We start from the raw sequence: 23,116 nt of genomic DNA on the forward strand, positions 1-23,116 counted from the left end.
ACTTTGAGTTGTGCTTAATTGAGTTCTCATCCATAGTTGAGAACAATCATTTGTTATATTATGCTTATTGAGAGATTCACTTTGTAATACACTTGTACACCGAGTGAGGAGTGTGTGGTGAGAGTCGGGGATCATCCCAAGAGGAGTGGCGTCGGTTGACGTGCCTAGGAAGAGGTTGTAACCGAGCACTTGAGGGAGACACGGCTAGGTCCAACACTTAGTGGGTGTAGAGTGTGATTGCAAGAGTGTGAGTTGTAGAGTTTTCGGTTAGCTAGAAAACCGAGTGTGTAGAAGAAGTTCCGGCTTCCAAACCGGATTGTGTTAGTGGATTTCTCCCCGGGAGTGGGGAGCGGAGACGTAGGACGGAAGGTCCGAACTCCGTGATCATATTGCTTGTTTGAGTTTGTCTTTGGCGTAGTTGTTTTTGCATTTATCTTATATCGCCAATTGTGCATTACTCATCCTTTTTATGATCCACTATCTAGTTTATATTGTTTACCCTTGTGTTAGTTTATATATCCTTGCATATATATTTTGCTATATATCTCTTTGCTAGGATATATCATATTGTATATTGCTTATCCTAGCTCATATATATTATTGCATTTCATACTTGCTAGGATAACTTGTTAATTAGTTTTAATTGGCATTTAATCGGATTAGATTAGCATAAGACCCTAATCACCCCCCCTCTAGGGTCTAACAATTGGTATCAGAGCTTGGTGCTCTTTGATTTAAGGTCTAACCGCCTTGAGTTAAAGATCCAAGTTATCTTATTTGTGCTAATCTAATTTTGAGCTTTATTTGTATCTTGCTTGCATACATTTTCAAATTATGGATATAAATGATACATCTTGTTTAGGCTATGATTCTAGTGTTGATCCTAAATTCAATGTTTTCCCCTATGCTCAATGGTGCTTTAGATTCAAAATATTTGTTCAATCTCAAAATATCGATTTATGGGAAATCATTGATTGTGCTTATATTATGCCCACGTTGGAGAAATCCAAGTGGAGCAAACATGATAAAAAGATGTTTATTATGAACAAGCTTATGTTAGAATTTTTATTAAATGCATTTGATTCATTTATGTCTAACAAGCTTGATTCTTTTGATAGCGCTTATACATTATGGAAATTCATAGAAGCGCATCAAGGAGACTTGGAGGCGATCCGACAAGCTTTGGAGGATCCCGCTTCAAGTTCTAAAGGAGTTTCATGCACACGAGCACTAGGCGATAGCCCTAGTGAGGTTTGCAAGTTCGAATCTATTAGTGATTTATCTAATGATGAACTTGCTTGTGCTAGTGAAAAATTATTGCATACCTTTAACAAATTGTAAAATGATTTTATTAATTTAAAATGCAAGCATGATAATTTAGAATCCGATCATGAGGAGCTAGTGTCAAAATTGGATGTCATTGCAAAAGAAAATACCATGCTTAAAGAAAACAATGACATGTTAATTTTGGAAAATGGAAAATTGACATCATCCATTTCTAGCTTAACTCATGAAAGAGATAATACCATGTTAGAAGTAAAGAACATACAAAATGATACGGCTTCTTTTATAGATGACTATATATATGTTCTACTTCTAATAAAAATGCACATATGCCTAATGATGAGTTGAATGATGTTAAAACCGTATTTCTTATTTAGATTCAACTCTTACTACATGCATTAATAATCACAAGAAACTTATGGATATATGTGCTAAGTCTCATGCTACCATATCTAGACATCCCATACACCATGCACATATATATAGCAAAGTTTACAAGTGCTCTATTTACGGTCGTAAAGGCTATTTATCTAAATTTTGCTATGATGCACAAAAATCTCAAAATAGTAATATCAATGGTTCTTGTGCATCTCATAAGGCTTCTTCATCACATACACATGCACATACTCATCATGTTCATCATAAGCATGCTCATGTGTTTAAATGTGATATTTGTGGTCGTTTTGGTCATTTGGCCAAATATTGTTTTGATTTAAAAAGAAAATCTTATTTGCCAAATATTTCTAGTAGGCCACATGTTTTTAGATGTGATGTTTGTGGTAGATATGGCCACTTAGGAAAGTTTTGTTTTGATAATGTTTCACATTTGCAAAATAATCTTAAAAGACCATCTTTATTTGCAAATGATTCCCGTGCACGAGCTAATGGTCATCCTCTTCATTGCACTTATTGCAATCGAATGGGTCATTTGCATAACTATTGCTATGACCGGACCCGTGCACTAAATGTGCCTAAGAGGGTTCATAACCCTAGGGCCTTGAGCTTAAATGATAGGGGTCATGTCCCTAAATCTTTTGGTACCAAGAGTTCTTGGGTATCAAAACAAATTTGATTTTCAAACTAAGAATTTTAATGTTTTTATCCTTCTTTATCTTTGTTTTTGAAAATTATGCTTTGAAATCTTTTTATATGAAAACAATTTATAATTGATAAAATCTTTTGTTTTCATGATTATTAGTGTTGATTTTTATGAGAGGACTATGTTTATATAACCCTCCGGAGTTATTGGGTGTTTATTCCCAAATATTGTTTACCGGGTGCTAAAAATGTTTATATGGGTTGTTACTAGTTCAAAAGCTAGATATGGTTTTTTGATATGTTGCTTTGAATTCATTATATTTCACTTATATGATGATAGTTATATGTTTGTGCTCATGGATCATCTATTCGTGCCTTATAATGTATTCTATATGTGATTTGATTAAGTCCTACAAATTTTTTTTTGATCAAACATCATTTTTGGTTTAAATGGTTGATTTATGATTTCATTTGGTTGATTTGTTTTCATTCGAAAACTCTTTTTGCATGATTCTCATGTTTTTCTCTCTTTTGATTTCATAAATCTATTTTTTATACATGGTTTTTAGGCTTGTATTTTGAGACACCTATTTATCGTGACATATCATTACGTGTTCTCCTTATCTTGTTTGAATGTGAGTGATTGTTAGCATATCTTTTATGCTTGCTCACATATTTGCCTTGATCTTTATTGCATATATTTTATATGGCATTTTGATAGGGGGAGCTATTCCACAGTCTATGTTTGTTTTATACTCACCTATGCTTATTGATAGGGGGAGCTTTCGCTCTCTTAATCCTTTTGTCCCCTTTTTGATGTTGTCAAAGGGGGAGAAATATTGTGAGTATATCATTTCTTGCTTATATGCATGATATATTATACTTTGTATATTCATTTTCCTTCATTGCATATATCCTTTTTGTAAATTGTTTGTCATCATCAAAAAGGGGGAGATTGTTGGCCTTCTTGTTTTGATGATGTTTAACAAACAATTTATTACTAATGTTGTTTGTCTAGTGTTTGTGCATTCCTATGTTTTGTAGACAAACAACGTTGTTGGAGGATGGATGGAATAGAGCTTCAACGATCATATCCAAAGGAGGTTGGCGGAATGTCGGTGAAGCCTTGCTATTCAAAGTTCAAGATCCAAGTTCAAGCTTCATCCGCGAGATTACCAAGTCAAGCTTATTGAAGATCAAGATCATTGCTTGGGTAATTTAGTTTAGGAATTTATATTATGTGTGTTAGTACTTTAAGCTCAATCATATACACACATACACGTTTTGGTTTTTGTATATATATAGTTATATATATACATATATGTTTTGGTTTGATAGTTTTCAAGTTTTACTATGAAACAAATGAATAGAATTGGAAAATACTATTTTGTTTCATGTTTATATGCCTATATATGATTTCACCTTTAACAAGCTTATATTTAATGAAATCATATTTAGTGTTTTGAATATATTGCATAGAATATGCAATTTTATGAAAATATTGTATTTCTAGGTTATAGACTTCATAACAACATGTTATATCTTTTATCAAGTCTATACAATCATTTCATAAGGTTTCAAAATGTTGTTTAAGTCAAAATATCAAAATATCAATTTTCAGGTTTTCATGTTTTGGACTATTTTGTAAAATGATGATATTTTTCATTTGGGAAGTCCTTTTTCGAAACCAGTCGTTGTAGCATGTTTATTATCATGTCTACAATCATTCCCCAAAGTTTTACATTTTTTGGAATTTATTTGATATTTTTAAACAGGGTTTTAAAATCAGCAAAACAGTTTTTGAATATGTCAGATTTCGGTCGACCGCACCGGTCGACCGAACCTGAGGTCAAAAGTTTCCTGGCCGACAGAAGCCTGTCGGTCGACCGGTCCGGTCGACCGATGAAAATTTTCGGTCGACCGACGAATTTTTCGGTCGACCGACGAGTGTTCCTTCAGTTTGCAACGGCTAGTTTTTTGACCGTTGCCTTGGGGTTGTGTTTTGTCTTTTGCTCAGGTTTTTGGCTGAGTTGAGAGAGGGTATAAGTACCCCATTGCCTTCAACTCTTAAACTAACCAAGAGGGTTTTTAATCAAGTTTAATAAAGTTTTTAACAAGGGTTTTAGTTTGGTTTAAGTGTGTTTAAAAAGCTTTTAAGCAAATTGAGAGTTTGTTTTTGTGATTCAATTCTACAAGAGCTTGAGGAGATCATCTATTGGTGTTTGGGCATTCAACTATTCTCCCTCCAACTCTTGATATATTGAGAAGTTTTCTAAACTCTATTTCTAGCTTTTTTATATATTTGATTATCATTGTTATTAAGCTAGAACTACATTGAGTTTAGTTTTGATTTATATCTCTTTGTTCACACACAACCTTTTGAGCTTATTGTATTTACATTCATAGTATAATTTGGGGTTGTGGGTTTGTGACTAAGAGTTGTGCTTAATTGAGTTCTCACCTTGTTTTGAGAACAATCATTTGTCATATTTGTGCTTATTGTGAGAATCACTTTGTAATACACTTGTACACCGAGTGAGGAGTGTGTGGTGAGAGTCGGGGATCGTCCCAAGAGGAGTGGCGTCGGTTGACGTGCCTAGGGAGAGGTTGTAACCGAGCACTTGAGGGAGACACGGCTAGGTCCAACACTTAGTGGGTGTAGAGTGTGATTGCAAGAGTGTGAGTTGTAGAGTTTTCGGTTAGCTAGAAAACCGAGTGTGTAGAAGAAGTTCCGGCTTCCAAACCGGATTGTGTTAGTGGATTTCTCCCCGGGAGTTGGGAGCGGAGACGTAGGACGGAAGGTCCGAACTCCGTGATCATATTGCTTGTTTGAGTTTGTCTTTGGCGTAGTTGTTTTTGCATTTATCTTATATCGCCAATTGTGCATTACTCATCCTTTTTATGATCCACTATCTAGTTTATATTGTTTACCCTTGTGCTAGTTTATATATCCTTGCATATATATTTTGCTATATATCTCTTTGCTAGGATATATCATATTGTATATTGCTTATCCTAGCTCATATATATTATTGCATTTCATACTTGCTAGGATAACTTATTAATTAGTTTTTAATTGGTATTTAATCGGATTAGATTAGCATAAGACCCTAATCACCCCCCCTCTAGGGTCTAACAACCACTTCCCGAAAAATACGGAGACGCCCTCTCCCATACCGAAGTGGCTTCCCCTCCGGTCGCCAGCCGACACTTGTAAAATGAGAGATGACTCACCTTCCAGCTCACATTTGGTGCCCGTCATTTTGCATGGCCGAACGAATCAATCTACAGAGGATCATTTTATTTATATACAAATGCTATTCGCCATAGCGAAAAAAGAAGGTTCGCAATCTAAAACCCCTTAAAGCATAGATGACACAAAAAGAAGAACATACAGTTCTTCGTCTAGACAAAGGAGCTCATGTAGATCCTTTGGGCATACACTTTATCACATTAAGAACCATATCGGTTCTTGACCTTCCCCTTCCCCACTCGAGTTTCATTAACTTGACTGTCGGAGTAACCACGGGGGAACCGGTCCCCACCCTCTTACGAGTTCTCCTAGTCCGTGCAACGTGGACATCAAGCCCTCGTTCAAGAACCAGGGGAGTAGCTATGTACATCTTGCCCTGGGCAGCTGTCCAGGGCAAGAAAAAGTTTTTTTTAATACCCCCAGCCAGATGCATCCCCCCACGGTCCCACGTCACTCCCACCTGCCTTTTATTTCTCCCCCACATATTTCCAACTTTCCAAGTGAGCAGAGATTCAAGAACAGAAAAGGGACGGCCAAAAAAACCCAGGCCTAGGGTTTCAAAATTTTAATGGCGGAGATCTTGGTCAGGCTTTGAGTCTGAGCCCTCTCTCACAGTCTCACCGGCTGATCCGGCTCCCCTCACCTCCTCGCCTCCCAAGTCCCAAAGCAAGCCCTCTCACAGGCTTTGAGTAAGCAACCTCTCACAGTCTCACTTGTTTTTTCTAGTTCCTCCTTCAAGCTTTGGCATTTCTTGTGATGTTTAATCTGTCTTAAGGTAATGATTAAAACACAATAATCAACTAGCAATGAATAGATCAAACAGACTAACATCATGCAGCCACATATAAAAATGTGAAATACCAGGGTCCAGTCACTTATTCGTTCAATTTCACATTGAAATTTGATGTGTAACAATTTCTAAAGTTTAAAACATTACAATCAAGTAAAAGCTAGAGAAGAAAATATCATCAAGTCAGGTGCATCCATGGCATGGATAGTTTAGACTTTAGAGGTGTTCCAGAAGTGAAACAAACAGAAGTATTTTTTTTCATGCTCTAGCACTTTGTTAGTGAATTGCGAAACAACCAAAAGGTAATGTCTTTTTTTCATGCCCATCACATTGTCAGTGAATTGTGAAATAGCCCTAGCACTTTGTCAACGAATTGCACTACATTGTTCCAATCATATTCTAACGAATCACTCACCAATGTTTCATAATTGGACTCTGACAGTCCTAATCATAATCTTTTAATGTGCTTCTTAATGCATGCAATCTTTTAATATCCTAATCACAATCTATTAAAATTTTGAAGCTAAAATGTCTGGAAAGGGAATGAAAACTTTATTTTCATTTTATTCCAAAACAGACATTATTGGAGCCTCAAGCGAGGCACCGCCGACGGAGCCAACGGTTGATGATAAAGAAGAAGATCAACATCCTCCTAAAATTCAAAAGGTCAAGGATACCGTATCTTATGATCCAGGATTACGTCAAGCAATATGGAAATATCCCTAAAATTCAAAAGGTCAAGGATACCGTATCTTATGATCCAGGATTACGTCAAGCAATATGGAAATATCCATATAAAGAACAAGATGAGGTTCGACGTCGTTACATAGCAATAGGGCCATGCCAACCAAACCTCCAAGAATATCCAAGAAATAAAGACGGGCGTAGCTTTCGATATGATTGGTTCAAGACTTATGATTGGTTAGAGTATTCTGAAACAACTGACCGTGCCTATTGCTTTCCTTGTTTTCTTTTTGAGAGCAATTCCTCCCAACAACATAAACAAGAAGCTTGGACTTCGAAAGGATTTAATAGTTGGAAGAGAGCTGGAGGAAAAGATAGTCATTTTCGAGTGCATGAAGGAGAAACAGGATCAATACATTAAAAAAATGCTTTAATGCTTGATGCTTTGAAAAAGCCATCTCAAAACATTAAGAAACATTTGACCTTACAAAATGAAGCTGAAATAAAGAAAAATCGCTTGCGTGTTGTCACTACGATTAATGCTATTCGTTGGCTAGCATGTCAAGGATGTGCTCTTCGAGGGCATTCTTCGAGGGCATGACGAATCTCTTGATTCAGCAAATCGTGGAAACTTTATTGAATTGCTCAAATATAGTGCAACTCTTAATGTGCAAGTTGCAGAGGTTATCTTAGAAAATGCTCCCGGGAATGCTAGTTATACTTCACCGATGGTTCAAAATCAGATTATGGAAATTATGGGTGACTTGGTGAGGAAAAAGATTTGTGAAGAAATTGGTGACTTTAAGTTTTGTATTTTAGTTGATGAATCTCGAGATGAATCCAATTGTGAGCAAATGGCTATCGTGTTAAGATTTGTTGATGCAGATGGTTTTATTAGAGAGAGGTTTTTTGATGTAATAGGGGTTGAAGACACTACCGCACAAACTCTCAAAAAGATGTGTTCACTTATACTTGATCGTAATGGATTGCTTGTACAGAATATAAGAGGACAAGGTTATGATGGGGCTAGCAATATGCGAGGTGCATGGAGTGGGTTACAAAGTTTATTTTTGCAAGAATGTCCATATGCATACTATGTTCATTGCTTTGCCCACCGCTTACAACTTGCATTAGTTGCAGCACCAGGGGAATTATCTATCATTGAGTTATTCTTTCAGATGTTAAATTGCATTGTGAATTTGGTTCGTGTTTCGCCTAAGCGGAATCAACAACTAAGAGCTGCACAAAGGGAAGAAGTTAAAAATTTGATGGAAAGAGGTGAATTACAAACAAGTACGGGAGGTAATCAGCATACTACTTTGAGTCGACCTGCTTCTACTCGTTGGGGCTCACACTATTCTTCTGCTTGTAGTTTGCTTGGTTTGTATAAACCTGTGTGGAAAGTTCTTGGTATTATAAAGACAGATGGGTTGAATAGAAAAATTCGTGCAGAAGCTAGTGGTGGGTTTACTACAATGGGTTCATTTGACTTTGTTTTTAACTTACACTTAATGGTTGAAATAATGGGAGTAACAGAAGTACTTTGTCAATCACTGCAAAGAAAGGATCATGATATTTTAACTGGTATGGATTCTATCTCTATTACAAAAACTCTTCTCTGTGAGTTGAAAGGTGATGACAAATGGCAAAATTTTCTACACTCTGTAGTATCCTTTTGTATGAAACATGAAATTGATATACCCGATATGAGTTCTCGTTATGTGAAGGGCACAGGTCGTTCTTGTCAGCAGAGTGATGAAATTACAATTGAGCATCATTATCGCTTTGATATATTATATGAAGTTGTTAACACACAAGTGATGGAGTTAAGTGAAAGATTCTCCGATAGAGCAGTAGAACTTCTAAGTCTTAGCTCTGCTTTGGATCCAAAAGATTCTTTCAAATCATTTAAAGTTGATCTTTGCATGCTTGCGAAGAAATATTATCCCCAAGATTTCAGTGAAATGGAGATTAATTATCAGCTGAGGCATCAATTGCAACATTATGAGCATGATATGCAGTGTGATCCTGATTTTCAAAATATTACTACACTCTCAGGATTATGCCAAAAGTTGGTAAGTAAAGGAAAATCCAAAAGGTATCCTCTTATTGATAGGTTGATTCGGCTAGTGTTGACTCTTCCTGTTTCGATTGCAAGCACGGAAAGAGCATTTTCGGCAATGAAACTCATAAAAAACATCATTGCGCAACAAGATAGGAGATGAATTGCTTGCTAATAACATGACACTTTATATTGAAAAAGAAATTACTTCCAGCCTTGACACAGAAGAAATAGTAGAGGAGTTTGATTCACGACATACTCGTAGAGCTCGACTTAGATAGATACTTCTGTTTCTGGTGTATCTCATATTTTGAATGTGTATGATACAACTTTGTATTTTTTATCAATATCTAAATCAAAGCCCTCTTAGTTTGTTTAATTGTTTTTTGCTTTGTTATTTTTTCGCCTAGGACAAAAAAAAAATTTCTGGCTACGCGCATAAAGTCGAAGAAGGGAGCGGATCCTCCAACATCCTTCATCACCCCACAACCACCCTCTTCTGGATTAATCGGCTGTTTGATATCGATCATCAACCGTTTGTATAAATAGAAAAGAGATAACTCGATTTGACCATGAACGAGTCTACCTAAGCTCATGAAAGTGTAAGCGGAATAAGTGGCTAACCCGTAATTACAAAAGGTGCGTTTGTAATTAACCCTCTTTCAATTCAAAGTGGAAACCTTTAGTCATCATGCCTCTAGGCCGCACAATCATGCTTTTTGTCCCTACATCAAATGAGCTCAAAACATGCAACCAAACTAGTTCGAGCGAAGGGGCTAAGCGATACGATACACTAGATAGATAAATCTTCATAAACCCTGTTCATTTTTTTTACCAATACAAACTCCAAATCAATTAAGAAAACATCAACTCCATTGAGAAAAGGTTGCATGCCGCTATATTAAACAAAAACAATAGTAACAAGATGTTGTATCATTATGTCTACCAAAAAGCGTGAAAAAAAAATATATCTTAGAAGTCATTAGTGAATATTAGGAAGGAACAAATTTTTTAAACAGACCCATTCCAACTTTTTATTTTCAAAACCGACTTTTTTTTTTTTATTTACCAAAACCGACCCGATTTTATGATTAGCAGATTAATCACCTTCCTAAATAGTCGGGGTTGGCAACCCCGACTATTTAGGACGGTGTTAAACCCTAATTAGAAGCATTAAACCCTAAAAATTAATGTCCTAAATAGTCGGGGTTGCCAACCCCGACTATTTAGGAAGGTGATTAGTCTGCTAATCACAAAATCGGGTCGGTTTTGGTAAATAAAAAAAAAAGGGTCGGTTTTGAAAATAAAAAGTTGGAATGAGTCTGTTTAAAAAATTTGTTCTATTAGGAAGCACAGGCAATGAGTGCAAATTGAGAACCACATGGGTTGCCTTCCTAAAGTTTAGCTGCAGGAATGATGCTTTCGCACGCACAAAGCTCGAAGATATCGTAGCGTTGTTGGGAGTAGTCAATAAAGCTCGTTCATGCTCAAACATAGAAAATTAAAAAAGATCCGAAGGCTGAAAGTTCAGCTAGCGACCCCTATGAAAAGAAATCATTTACGATAGCTTGTTCTAGAAATGTCTTTTTAAGACTCATGATTAACCTTAAATCAAGAAGAAAGTCGCCAAAAGAAGAAAAGGGAATTGAAGATAGAGCATCCACAGCTGTCTATAGATTTTTTTAAAAAAAAAAAAAATTGTAATTGCACATAGCCCCCCCTAAGTGTCCGTGTTTTGCACTTATTAACCCGATACTTTCACTATCGCAGATAGGTTAAAATATCAAAAATACACGTAGTATAAGGGGATATTCAGTTACAGCACGCAACAGGAAATGCCAAGCTCCGAGCATATTACATCCACCCATGACCATTAGCTCCGAACAACAAAAGAACGCACATAGCACGAAGAACACGAACCCTAAAACAAATCAAAAGCAGTCACAGATCGCTGGAGGCATACCCTTTTGTTGCCTCCAGGATGACAATTAGTATTACAGGATCGCCGTGATCCTTTTCCTCCTGCGTAAAAAAAATGGAAGGAGAACCGAATCAAATCGACCTACAGAACTTTTCTGCATTCTGAGAGTATAAAGATTCACCTAGGCCTGAGAGAAATAAGGAAATGACCCTCTTGTGAAAAGTTATGCTCTTATATACAGAGAACAATTCTCGTTACTGAACTCTGAATCCTCTACTATGAACAATTGGATTCAGTTCCGCTTATCCTTTTAAATCCTACATACAATATCCAAAACTTTAAACTTCCACCCTCCACAAGACATTATCACCAATCTGACCATCTTGCTTCTCGAGAGCTGCAGCCTTTGCCTGATGACTCCCCATCATCATAGCTTTCTTATTTATATCAGCGGGAGGGATGAAGCAATCCATTGAAAGGCCAGGGACATTGAAAGCAACCTCCTCAATCGCCCAAGACTCCTCCATCCTAGTCTTCGTATGGCTCATAGCAACCTCACCAAATCTGAAAAGGGTTACAACAGAACGACCAGAATGAGCAATCATCACGCCCTCAACAGAGCGATAATCGTCAAGAAACGAGTTGATTGTGGTCTCCCAATATAGTGCATCACCCCCAGTGGTTGATTGAGTTCGAGTTAGGTGTGAGTCCTCCATATGGACGAGGAGACCAGTTCTCTGGCTGAAATAACCAAAGAGATAGTGCCTTATGATTTCAGCTGGGCCTTCGCTTCTTGCTTTTAGAGTTTGAGGATCAGCAGAGAGCTTGAGGATAAAGCAATCTTCACCGTTTACTTTCTTTTCACCAATGCAACGAGCATTTGCAAACATGCTTGCAGTGGTCAAGGGATCGAGGCCCTGGTCAGAATAGTGTATCAAATCTTTGTCAGAGTCATAAATTTTAATTGGTATAGACAAAGTGAAAAACCTTGCCCATGAGGTGGCCATAGGATGCTCTTTGAGAAGAAAGGTTCATGAGGTCGACCCCAATTAAGATCTGTTTAGCTATTGTTTATCTTTTGCAAGTATTACTTATCTTCTTATTATAAGACTTGTCTTGATAAGGAAGCAAGTATACTTCTTTGATTGAATGATGCTACAAGGTAACGACATTGAGCAGAATGTTTTAACAAAACTCACCATAAAGACTGGAAGACTCGGTTCAAATTTATTAAAAAGACCGACTGCATTGGTTCAAGATCAAACAGGGGGGAAAACCTTATCTTTCTTAAATCAATAAAACAAAGTTTGATGTTTTAAAAGAATAACAGTGGTTAGAACTCTAAAGGGATTAACAATAGATCTCCAAATAAGAAAAGCAACTTGGTTGTTGTAACGTGATTAAAGAAGAATGTTTCCTATATTTAAGACCACAATCTTGAGCAGTAAGCAATTGTTATAGCTCCAGCATTAATGAGGGGGAACGTACATTTCCTTTTATCATTCTTGGATTCAATTGAACAATGTTGGATTGTTTTTTAAGAATAACGTTGGATATAAGCCCCACTGGCTCAATGCCACATCTCCAGGTAAGATAGAAAAGAGCTTGATTGTTATAAACTTATAACAGGATTAAAAAAAAATGCTTTTCTATTTTAAGACAATTTTGATCAGCAAGCAAGTATATTTCTTGGAAAATAAAGCTAAAAGAGAACTATAGGGAGGCATCACGTGTAAACAAAAATCTCACACTAATAATAAGATTTGGTAGGAATAACTCAATTCAATTCATAAAAAAAGTTGATTATCCAAGTATAAAATAGAAAAAAAAATTGAACAATATGTATCTAAAGTGTTCAAATTAAGAATTTGAACAATATGATGGCTAAAACAAAAAGGGACAAATATGAAGGCATCATGTTGAAAGAAGCTCACATTATTGATCAGAGGAAATAACTCAATTCAATCCATAAAAAGGTTGATTATCCACGAAAAACAAAGGAAAAACACTAAAATGAGCAATATGTACCTAAAGGCACGAATTAAGAGTTAAACTATATACTTAGCTAAAAGAACCAATAATTCAAATCAATTCATAAGAAAACCTAGATTGTTCAAGCATCAATCGCGGTAGAAGAATAACAAATTTTGTTCTTGGGTATACCTGAAGAGCTCGACGAAGAGGCCTAATGGGGCCCTTAGCAGCATGAGCACCATGCCAAGGGGTATGTCTCCACACAAGCTTCCCATTGCATCCAGCATGAACCTTGCTGCCCCCGACTGCGAGCTCAACATACCACATCTCAGGGGACATCTGCCAAAGCACGAACCCACCAGATTCTGCAGCCTTTGAAGCGTGGCGGTTCTTCACGACCCTCGTCGCTGTCTCTAGCTCTGATGTGATCATTTTGAGCTTGCCCATGGCATAAGAGTTCTTGATCGAACTCAGGAGCTTTACACCTCCTGATGCTGCTGTGTATTGCTGGAGGATGTACTGAGCTGAGGAGGTTTCCTGAAATCAGAAGAGGGATTGTCAGATTTTAGGAAACTTGAGGATGGTTCAAACCCATCAAACTGTAACGGAACACATTTTGCTGGCAATAATTAAAAAGAGATGGATTTTTCAAGTAGTAATACCTCAGGAAATGAAAATACTTGCATAAACAAGCATTTAAAACTCGGGGAAATGAAGTGATATCTTAATTTGCATTGTCTAGTAACTTTAAAAAATAAAATATAAACTTGTAATTGGATATAATAATAGACAGTGCATGGCCTCTTAAATCTTTAAGGGATGCAGGATATCACCTAAAGAAATGAAAAAGAATCGCCACAAAAGAACATAACTCACAAAAGATTTAAAAAAAATGAAGAAAAATAGCGCAAATTAGTGAGCCCATGTCGTCAAATCAATGCAAAACTAACGAGACAAATGAAACCCATCAAGAATCAAAGCACTAATAAACCCTCAAAAGAACACTAACCCAAAAACGTCACCAAACCCATCCAGACATTTTCTCGAACGAGTAAACCAAAACAACAAAACAAAGAGACATTAAAATAGAAATCTCACAATGGGAGTATCCTTAATGCTGAGATGCGGCAACGGCTCCCCGCAGCTGACGTGTATAGGCCACGGGCCCATGACCCCAAGCAAAACCCTAAGGTCGAACCGGCGGTGACCCGATCCAGCCAACGACGGCCGCCATCGTCAGCCGAACCAGCTCCGCGTCCTTTCGGATCACCACCATCACCTAGCCTCACCAGATCCGCCAAAAACGTAAGTAAACTATAAAACAAAAAACATTGCGGGCACCCGCTCCCGATCGGACTCCCTTCCTGCGCCCGCTCGCCGATCCCGCATCGGCGACTCCACCCACATTCTCGTGCAAGTCCGTGCCCTTCCCGCGCAGGAAGGCCGCACCCGGCGAACGAACAGGCTTTTGTGATCGTGATCGAGACCCGCCGGCGAGAGCTACGAGCGACGGCTGAGAAAAACCCCTGTTTTTTCTCCATTTTGGACTTTTTTGTAAATTTTTTGGGGCTCAATTGTAATATTCGGAAAGAGAGGGAGAGGAGAGAAATGGAAGCTGGAGGCGCGAGTGAGAAAGAGGAGAGTGAGAGGTTAAGGAGGGAGGCGGCGGTGCGGTCACCGTTGGTGAGCGTAAGGTTTTAGGTGAGGGAAAGGATGGGCTCACGGCGCCGTTATGGGAAGTTCGAAGGGTTGCGTTGCTTTTGACTCGGTTGACGGAGAGAGGAACGCGAGGTAATTTTGAAGAGGATTAGGGGCTGTTTGGTTTGCCCACAAATCGTAGAAAATGAAGAAAAAAGAAAGGAAATAGAGAAAAAGGTACAATTTATTGTAAGTTTTTCATAATATTTTTCTTTATTTTGTTTGGTTCATATAAATAAAAAAAATGATGACGTGTTAAATTCTTATCGATTAATGTGACTCACATTTTAGGAGATTCATTTCATGGTTTTTATCGAGTAATTTTTTTTCCTCGTATTCTTCATATTTTTCTTTGATTTAAGCATGATTAATTGATGGCTAATTTTTGGTATAATCTTGATACCGTCCACAAAGAGAATCGTTGATCATTTTTAATTGACGGCTACCCCCAAGTTTTCACCCAAGGAGTAACTGGGGCCGAAATGAGGGTAATTGCACGGCAAAAAAAATGAGTACGCGGGTCCACACGCAGCCGTGTGGTGGGGCCAGCTCATCAGAGAACAAAAACAGGACATTATTATTTTAATTTATTTTGTATTTTTGGAAATTGCGATACCCATCAAGTACCCGAATAGGAATTTTATTTGGAAATGTATTATCTGTCACTGGTTTCTAATGGTGTTTATAAATGGGAATTGGGTTAATGAATAATTATGCTATGTATTTATTTGCTTTTAGGTTCTTTTCTGTTACGTGTCGTAGAAACGAATATTGTAATATAGACATTTTCCACGTATAACAAATTCAAAAACCGGACCATTGTTCGTTATATCTCAAGAAGACAGAGTCACTTCGATATATAATTGTCATTAGCATAGAAAAATTATTAACTTGTTGTTCTTCTTTACTATTTTATTCTTAGATAAGAAAACATCATTAAAAAAATATCTAAAATTTCATTGGGACAAAAGAAAAGAATATTTTCAACGGCATTTTGTCTCAGTTCAAAGTAGAACTAATTGTCATAGAGGATGGCCTCAACATAGCTGCACTAACATTAGAGGAAGGGTACCTTCCACTTAATCCCCGGGAACTTTCGGTGTTCTGTAGTAAATCCTCAATACTCTTAAAATCACACTAAACCCTCCAAAATTTTTGCAGAAAATCCCAAATACCTTTTGGATAAGTTGTACTAAACCCCTAGCAACTTCCAAAAATATTTTTTTATGTTGTTTTCCCGTTCTAATTTATGGAGTTTTTCTGCAAACTGTGAAAATTTGTTGCTAGTTTTCTGTAATGCCAAAAGGGTACCGGGGGTTTAGAGTGATTTTGAAAGTTAATAGGGGTTTAGTGCAAAATGTTGAAAGTTCACAAGGGTTTAGTGTAATTTACCTTAACATGCTGTTTAACAAGCTGGCTATCAAATTTGCATTATATTCCTCTTAGGCAAACAAATTTCAAACCTTAGGTTTGCATTTCTTCAACTTACAATATTTTCACTAGATTGCCATGGATCACTAATGTAGAAGTTATTTCCTACCTTCTCAACAGAAATTTGATGATAAGAGCTTTGTTTGACAGTCCTTTTTCACAATCAAACTACCATCTTGTCATGTGTCACGCCCCGGGCTCACGGGCCCTTGGCACGTACAAGCCGTGAGACCCACCAAGAGCAACTCGATGTTGGTTAAAACCCACTGTCAAAATGCTAACACTAGTTGTTCTTGGGCATTGAGCTTCCCTATTTAAGTCACTAACATTTCTTCACATTAGTCCATGTTGGACTAAAGTAAGGGTATAACAATCATCCCACCTTACAAAGACGAAGTCATCTTCATCATGACATGACAATTGGCATATCCCAGTATCACTGCTAAGCGATATGGACTCTAGAGATGGCTCCTACGGGCTCTAGAGGTGGCTCCCACCGCATCCATACAGTGTAGTACTTAGCCCTTGTAGGCTGTCTAAAAATCACAATAGATAACTGGTCCCTACCAAATTTCAATGACTAAAGTTACAATTTGACGACTTCTACATCAGCATCTTAACAAAGAAAGTTACAATCAGTCGACTTTCCTCAAAGCTGCAAATAGAGGATTTTCATGTAGATCTAGAGAGCTTACAATTCAACAATCTTTCCGACGACTGATGAAAATTCTAATTTAGTAGCCTCACAATCAACCGTAAGAGTTACAATCTGACGGCTCTCACATCCCAAATGGCTAAGGCATAGATTACGAAACAACGATCTTCACAAACACTATAATAGAAAAGGTTATAAGTCAACAACCACTTCTAAACGCAGAGCTCACCTCTGCGTTCTGAACTCAGAACACAGGCGGCCACTGCGTTTTCAATTCTCAGTAGGCACCCAACTCTGCGTCTCAAGTCTAAGACGCAGAGTTAAGGCTTATAATGCCGATGTTGATGCTCGTGAACAAACAGTCGATGGGGGTTGCAGAGTTGCTGGATCGTCGAGAGATTGGATCGTCGAGAGTGATGGAGGGCCGCTTTCCTTCTTCGACTTTATGCCTGGTAGCTCGGGGTGGGCGGATCACCTGCACACACAAGAATCACGGGAGTACGGGCTTGTTTCCCCCATGGTACATCCAACGATCAAGTCAGCTGGTGGACTTGGGTCCAGCAATAGAGGAATAATATCTCCTTCTAATATGTGACTAGAGAATTTTTTTGGTAGTGAGGGAGAGATCGAACCTATCTTCAGGATGAATAGCGTCTGTATTTATATAGGATGTCAAGGACAAAACATGTATTTAGTGAGGAGGCGGCTCATGATGATGGCGAGGGGTGAGTTGGAGGCTGAGTCATCCTTTGCCCTATTCGTGTCGATTGATGAGTGATGACGGGTCATTTTAGCGACATAGGGAATCAGCAGCCGTTAAGGCTTGTCAGCGGGTGATGTGGAGTCACTTCTGTGACATGGGGAATCAGCAGCCATTGAGGCTTACCTGCGAGTGACGGGGAGTCGTAATGATAACCATAAATAGTAAAATAATACTGGGAAGTAATGTTTTGAGTCGCATTCGGGGGAAGTGTCAGCTTGTTACAGAGCAGCAATCTTTCGCCCGACTGAGTCTGCCTTTCGAGTCGTCTTTGGGGAGTGACGCCAGCTCGACTGGGTCTATTCTCGGGATGGCATATTTGTAAGTAACAGGAAGCACCCTATAACAGTTAGCCCCTTTCGCTTGGAAGCGACTGTGGACGGATGCAAGGGAAAAATAAATGAACAAAGACTGGGTAGAATTGATTCTGATAGTGAAGTGGCGTCCCTTCTGGACACTTGGACGTTTGACGTCATCAGGCATCACTAAGGCTGCTTAGGTTGTTCTCTTGTCAGATCACGGTTTCCTCGAGAAAAAGAGGTGAAATGTCATTCAGCAGCATTTCAAATTCCGAGGCTAGGTTTTAGCTGTGGGGTGAGATGGGCTCTAACGGTTTAGATGTGCTGACAGCTGTAAAGTAGGAGATCATATATTGTCATTTAAAATTCTCATCCGATCTAACTGCTCCTCTTCCTCACCTTCTTCTAATTTTATCTTTCCTGCCGATTGCCCCCTAGTCTCTCTATGGATCTAGAAGCGGTGCCTCGTCGGGAATATCTGGAGATCATCCATTCGAAGGTGACCTCGGCCCAACTGAAGATGATGTCTGCGAAGTTTGACATCCCTAAGGAATATAAGTTGTCCCTCCCAAAGGGAGAGGAGGCCATTTATGACCATGGGCCGGGGCGGCACCCACTCTATCTAAACCATTTGGAGTGTGGCGTGAGATTGCCTTTGCCTCCGTTGTTGAAGCAATTGTTCGAGGATTTGGGGGTTTCGCTGGCACAAATGAAGCCGAACGCCATAGCCATCATGGTGGCTTTTGTGGTTATATGCAGTTGGTTGAGCATCAAACCCACCACGAAGCTGTTTGCTTATTTCGTGGTTGTAAAGGCAAGTCAGAAGGAGGCCCACTATTACTTTCAGATGTTGGGGGTCCTTCAAGTTGATCGTAGACCTCCCAGATTCTCATAAGGAATGGAAGGAGAAGTTCGTGTGGGTGGCTGGGGAGGATTTGGAGATGGCCTTCTTTCCCGACGATATTAGTGAGCGAGGTTTAAGAGGGGGTTCTTCTTTAAAGATTTCTTCGGTCGCTTTCTCTTCGAATGACTTGGTAGCTGGTGGCTCCTCTTGGACCTCTCCAGCTTCGGTTGCTTCTCGTTCATAAGATAAATATTCATCCATCCCTGACAGGAGAGCCCTTGTAAAATCCTTTCTAGACTCATAAAGCTCTCAGATTTCGTGTATATAGGAAGTGTACATATTATACTCCGGAATCTGGGAAGCTTTAGAAAACTAGTCACAAAAATCAGAAATAGTAGAGCAGCTGGATGACAAGTTGGGCAAGATGAATTGCGCATGGGTCCCTCTGGCAGAGAAGAAAAACCAAGCGCGAGCCCCCTCATACAAAAGTTAGATGTGGGCTAATTGCGGATTAGGGTTACCAACATAAAGTTGGTCATACTCAAATTATCAAGCAAAAGGAGAAGGAACATAGGGTTTAATAATGTATTTCTCGCCCAGTCAAAAAGCCAAGTAGCCCACTCTGATTGTGCGGAGCCATTGGAAAATTCCTGCATTTAAGGATGAGGAACTTTCGAAGACCACGTCTACAAACTTGGTGCCTTCCTTTCAGTCCCGTCAAAATAAGGATGGCAACAAAAAACCTCATAATTGTCCTCTAAGGACAAGAGTTGTCTGGCCCGGACTATGTATACAGTCATCCATGTGGCTGACTCAAGCTTCTGCACAAAAGGAACAAAGGTCTCACTATCTTGCATGATCCCCGTCATTAACAAGGGACAATGTAACACGAACCAGGCCACTAAATAAGTGTAGGGCACTGGTACATGAGGTTGATGAGTCTTCCAAACTTTCCTCCCAGCAACGTTCATCTCCTTGACGGTGAGGAACTCAGAAGCTAGATCCTGCAAGCCCCTTTGTAAACAGCCTACTATTGCAGAAAGAAGACTTAAAGGTCTTCCGTGGGCTAGGAGAACGGCTGGGGTATACTACTTCAACCAAGATGGACTCAACCAGCTTCGATGGCATGACACACCGCTTCAATCAAATCATCAGGAAGCCGACAAGAAGAGTAGTGTCAGAAATGGGAGTCACAGTTTGGTAGTGAAAACTCTCGAATTTAGTACCAACTTCAAATCCATCCTCCGGATGTTCGTTTTTATAGCTAGTGTTAGGAGCCTTGATGCGAGCTTTGATGCTCTTGGAAGAGCTTACAGCAAGACAGGGCACCGTTACATCCTTCTGACCCAAGTTCTGGAAGAGATAGTCTGCACAGGCAGTATGCATAATACCTCCTCCACGTAACCCCACCACTTGAGCACAGATCTAAAAATGGCACATCAACTCCCAGAAAGTTGTATAAACTTCTGGACATGTCGTTCTTAGAATAGAAAGTTCTTCAGTAGTAGGGATCAACTCCTCATAGGGCATCTTTCCAAGGGACAACCCTGACACCACATGCATTTCATGGAGAGCAAATCCCAACTCCCCAACAAGTATGAAGAATGTGCAGCTATTCGGATTATACCACTCCAGCATAGCGAAGAAATTGGGATAGTTCTAAACAATCCCACACCGGGTGGCCAGCACTGGTATTGTAAGGCCGGACCGAGCAAGTGGCTCCTTGAGCTCATTGAGAACAAAATCTGCCATCCGAGTCCACCAACCCCCTTCTCCTGAATATACCCAGCCAGGAGACTTGAAAGCTTGTGCAGGGAACTCCCCTCGGGTAGTAATAAATTGGCGAATGAAGACATTCATTGGAAGTGGCGCCTCTTGAGCAATATCTTTTTTCTCAAACCTGCCAGGCCTTTGACCTTTAATTTGCCCGTCAATTTGTACACGAGATCATAGATTAGATCCAAGTGATACATTCTCTCTCTCTTTGACAAGGTCGAAAGCCAAGCCCCTACGGCAGCTGACGCTCAGGAAATAAGAAAACGGATACATTCTCCTCATGCTTGGGAGGAAGAAGAAACTGTCATTGATTCTTCACTACAACATGGAGTTTTCTACATGTATGAGTTTGTCATCCGCTGCTATACAATCTCCAAACAAAAATGTTGGCTTTATGAATTGATCATGGTCCACATGCACCTCCATATCCAAATTGGTGATCAATATTCTAAGAGTGGAACATCTGGCTTCTCTAATCTGGTATGTCCGCTCTAAATCAGGAAAATTACACAGCGAAATTCTTTTACATAAACCAAAAACTTCGACCGCATCAGGATTATCAGTGTACCCAAAATGATGCTCTTGTGAAAGTGGCACATTGGAGAAAAGCACTACGAAACAAGGAACATAAATTAGTAAATGAAAAAAGTTACTAATGTAAGACACTAAATTATAACGCATAGGTCAAGATATGCGTTCCAATTTTGGAACGCAGGGTCTAGACCCGCGTTTTTAGTCTTGAACGCAAAGTTCAAGACCCATGTTTTCAACCTTAAATGCAGAGGTCAAAACACACGTTCAGAGTTTATAATTAATACAGAGTCCTAACTCTGCGTTTTATAATTAACACAAAGTCTCAACTCTGTGTTTTATAATTAACACAGAGTCCCAACTCTGCATTTTATAATTAACACAGAGTTCCAACTCTGCGTCTAAATTTAAAAAAACGAGTCGTCTTCCTCATTGTCGAAAGCCCATTTAGGGTTTTGAAAAAACTCGTCGAACCAAGTTATCACGACCGACACCTACCATAGTAGGAAGGCCTGCATGGTGGCAATGACAATGACGTGGTGCCCATGGAAACAAGAACACCGCCGACGCCCCTAGCCGACGGCGTTGCTGGAGTCGTTCCCGCGACTTTCCTGGAGCCTGAACTCATCCTCCGTGGCGCCATTGATGCTGCTGGTCGGATAAGGTAGAGATTGTCGAATGTTCTGGTGAAATTAACAAGAAATTCTCATTCGCAGAATCAAGACGGAAGTGGAAAAAGTCGAATGACTCTTGATTTGACCACACAGGTCTATTTATAATAGCCGTCAAGCTGTTAAGGCAGTACAGGATTCTAGGAGAGAATCCCAACTGTTTTAAAATGCAATCTTCAGCGTTAATGGATAAAATCAGTTAGACTTTAACATTAACGTAGAGCTCACCTCTACGTTCAATTTCCAAACGCTAGGCCCAGACCTGCATCATGAGAGTTCTTAACTTTGCGTTTCGAACCTCAAACGCAAATGCCACCTTTGCGTTGCAATTATTCTAAACGAAGGGTCCACCCTTATGTTCTCAAACATGACACTTGTTCTTTAAAGATCATGAATTCTTTTAACGCAGTGTTGTTAAACCTCTGTATCTCCTCAGCAGAATCTAAGTTGTTTCAGCTGATAAAATTCTTATCAAGTTAATACTACACTACAGACGACCATCATCCCCACATAGTTTGAATTTAGCTTGCATCACTTCCAATGCGATGACAATTCCTCTGTCGCAATCAACTTATTGATTCTCATCAATAGAATGATAAATCCCCAAAATCGCTCAAATCATGATCAATTTATTAGCTCTCCTCAGTAGAGTAATAAATGATTAACTTATCAACCCTTTTCAGCAGAGTGATAAGTTTCCAAATCTTGTTCAAATCACAAGTATCACAAGTTATCGCTCTGATGATAAACCACTTGGCAATTCTCCCCGGCGAGACGCTAAGTCCCCTAAAATCTTATTCAATATTCTTTCTATCATGTTAATATCACACCTCTGATAAAATCAACTTATCAATCCTCCCCAATAGAGCGATAGGTCCTCAAAATTGCCCCGATCGTAATATTCTTCCTGTCATGTTAATATCACACCTCTGATAAAATCAACTTATCGACTCTTCCCAATAGAGCGACAGGTCCTCAAAATTACCCCGATCATAATATTCTTCCTGTCACAGTAATATCACACCTCTGACAAAATTAACTTATCGACTCTTTTCGATAGAGCGGTAGGTCCACAAATCTCTGTTATGTTAATAATATACCTCTAACAGTTAAACCTCCTAATAAACTTGTTAATCCTTTTTCAACAAGTATAGCAAGTTCTCATTATAAAATCCCCAATGAGATAAACTTTTTCCAGAATTACCCTTAAGGATAATAAGAAAATTTTTACTCTAAGTAAAAATTCATGCTAAGTTAATATTACACCTCTGGTATCTCTCGAGTAATTTCATTATTTCAAGTCAGAACAAACACACGGAATAATGGAAAACCCATATCATTTTCTTTTATACTAATATAAATCAAAATGAAATGATACAAAACAGACTTGTTCTTATTAAAAGAATATTGCAAAGTTAGGATTCACTCGCTCATTAATTCAAAAG

General features: G+C 38.9%; 2 protein-coding genes across 2 annotated transcripts in view; one reads left to right on the forward strand and one right to left on the reverse strand.

The window, feature by feature from the left end:
• Window positions 1–9,274, forward strand: part of LOC109835152 (zinc finger MYM-type protein 1-like) — a 31,038-nt gene extending 21,764 nt beyond the window's left edge. Inside the window, exons 3-4 of the mRNA XM_020403139.1 lie at window positions 6,943–7,176; window positions 7,607–9,274. Of these exons, the coding sequence (XP_020258728.1) occupies window positions 6,943–7,176; window positions 7,607–9,274 (1,902 nt within the window). The remainder of the gene's footprint in view (window positions 1–6,942; window positions 7,177–7,606) is intronic.
• Window positions 10,893–14,236, reverse strand: LOC109835153 (the record flags this gene model as incomplete). The annotated part of the gene is made up of 3 exons (XM_020403140.1): window positions 10,893–11,949; window positions 13,196–13,543; window positions 14,105–14,236. Coding segments are annotated over 3 exons (1,059 nt in total), but the record flags the coding sequence as incomplete, so codon positions are not given.

This window comes from Asparagus officinalis, chromosome 3 (genome assembly GCF_001876935.1).
Source record: "Asparagus officinalis chromosome 3, Aspof.V1, whole genome shotgun sequence".
Classification (NCBI taxonomy): domain Eukaryota; kingdom Viridiplantae; phylum Streptophyta; class Magnoliopsida; order Asparagales; family Asparagaceae; genus Asparagus; species Asparagus officinalis.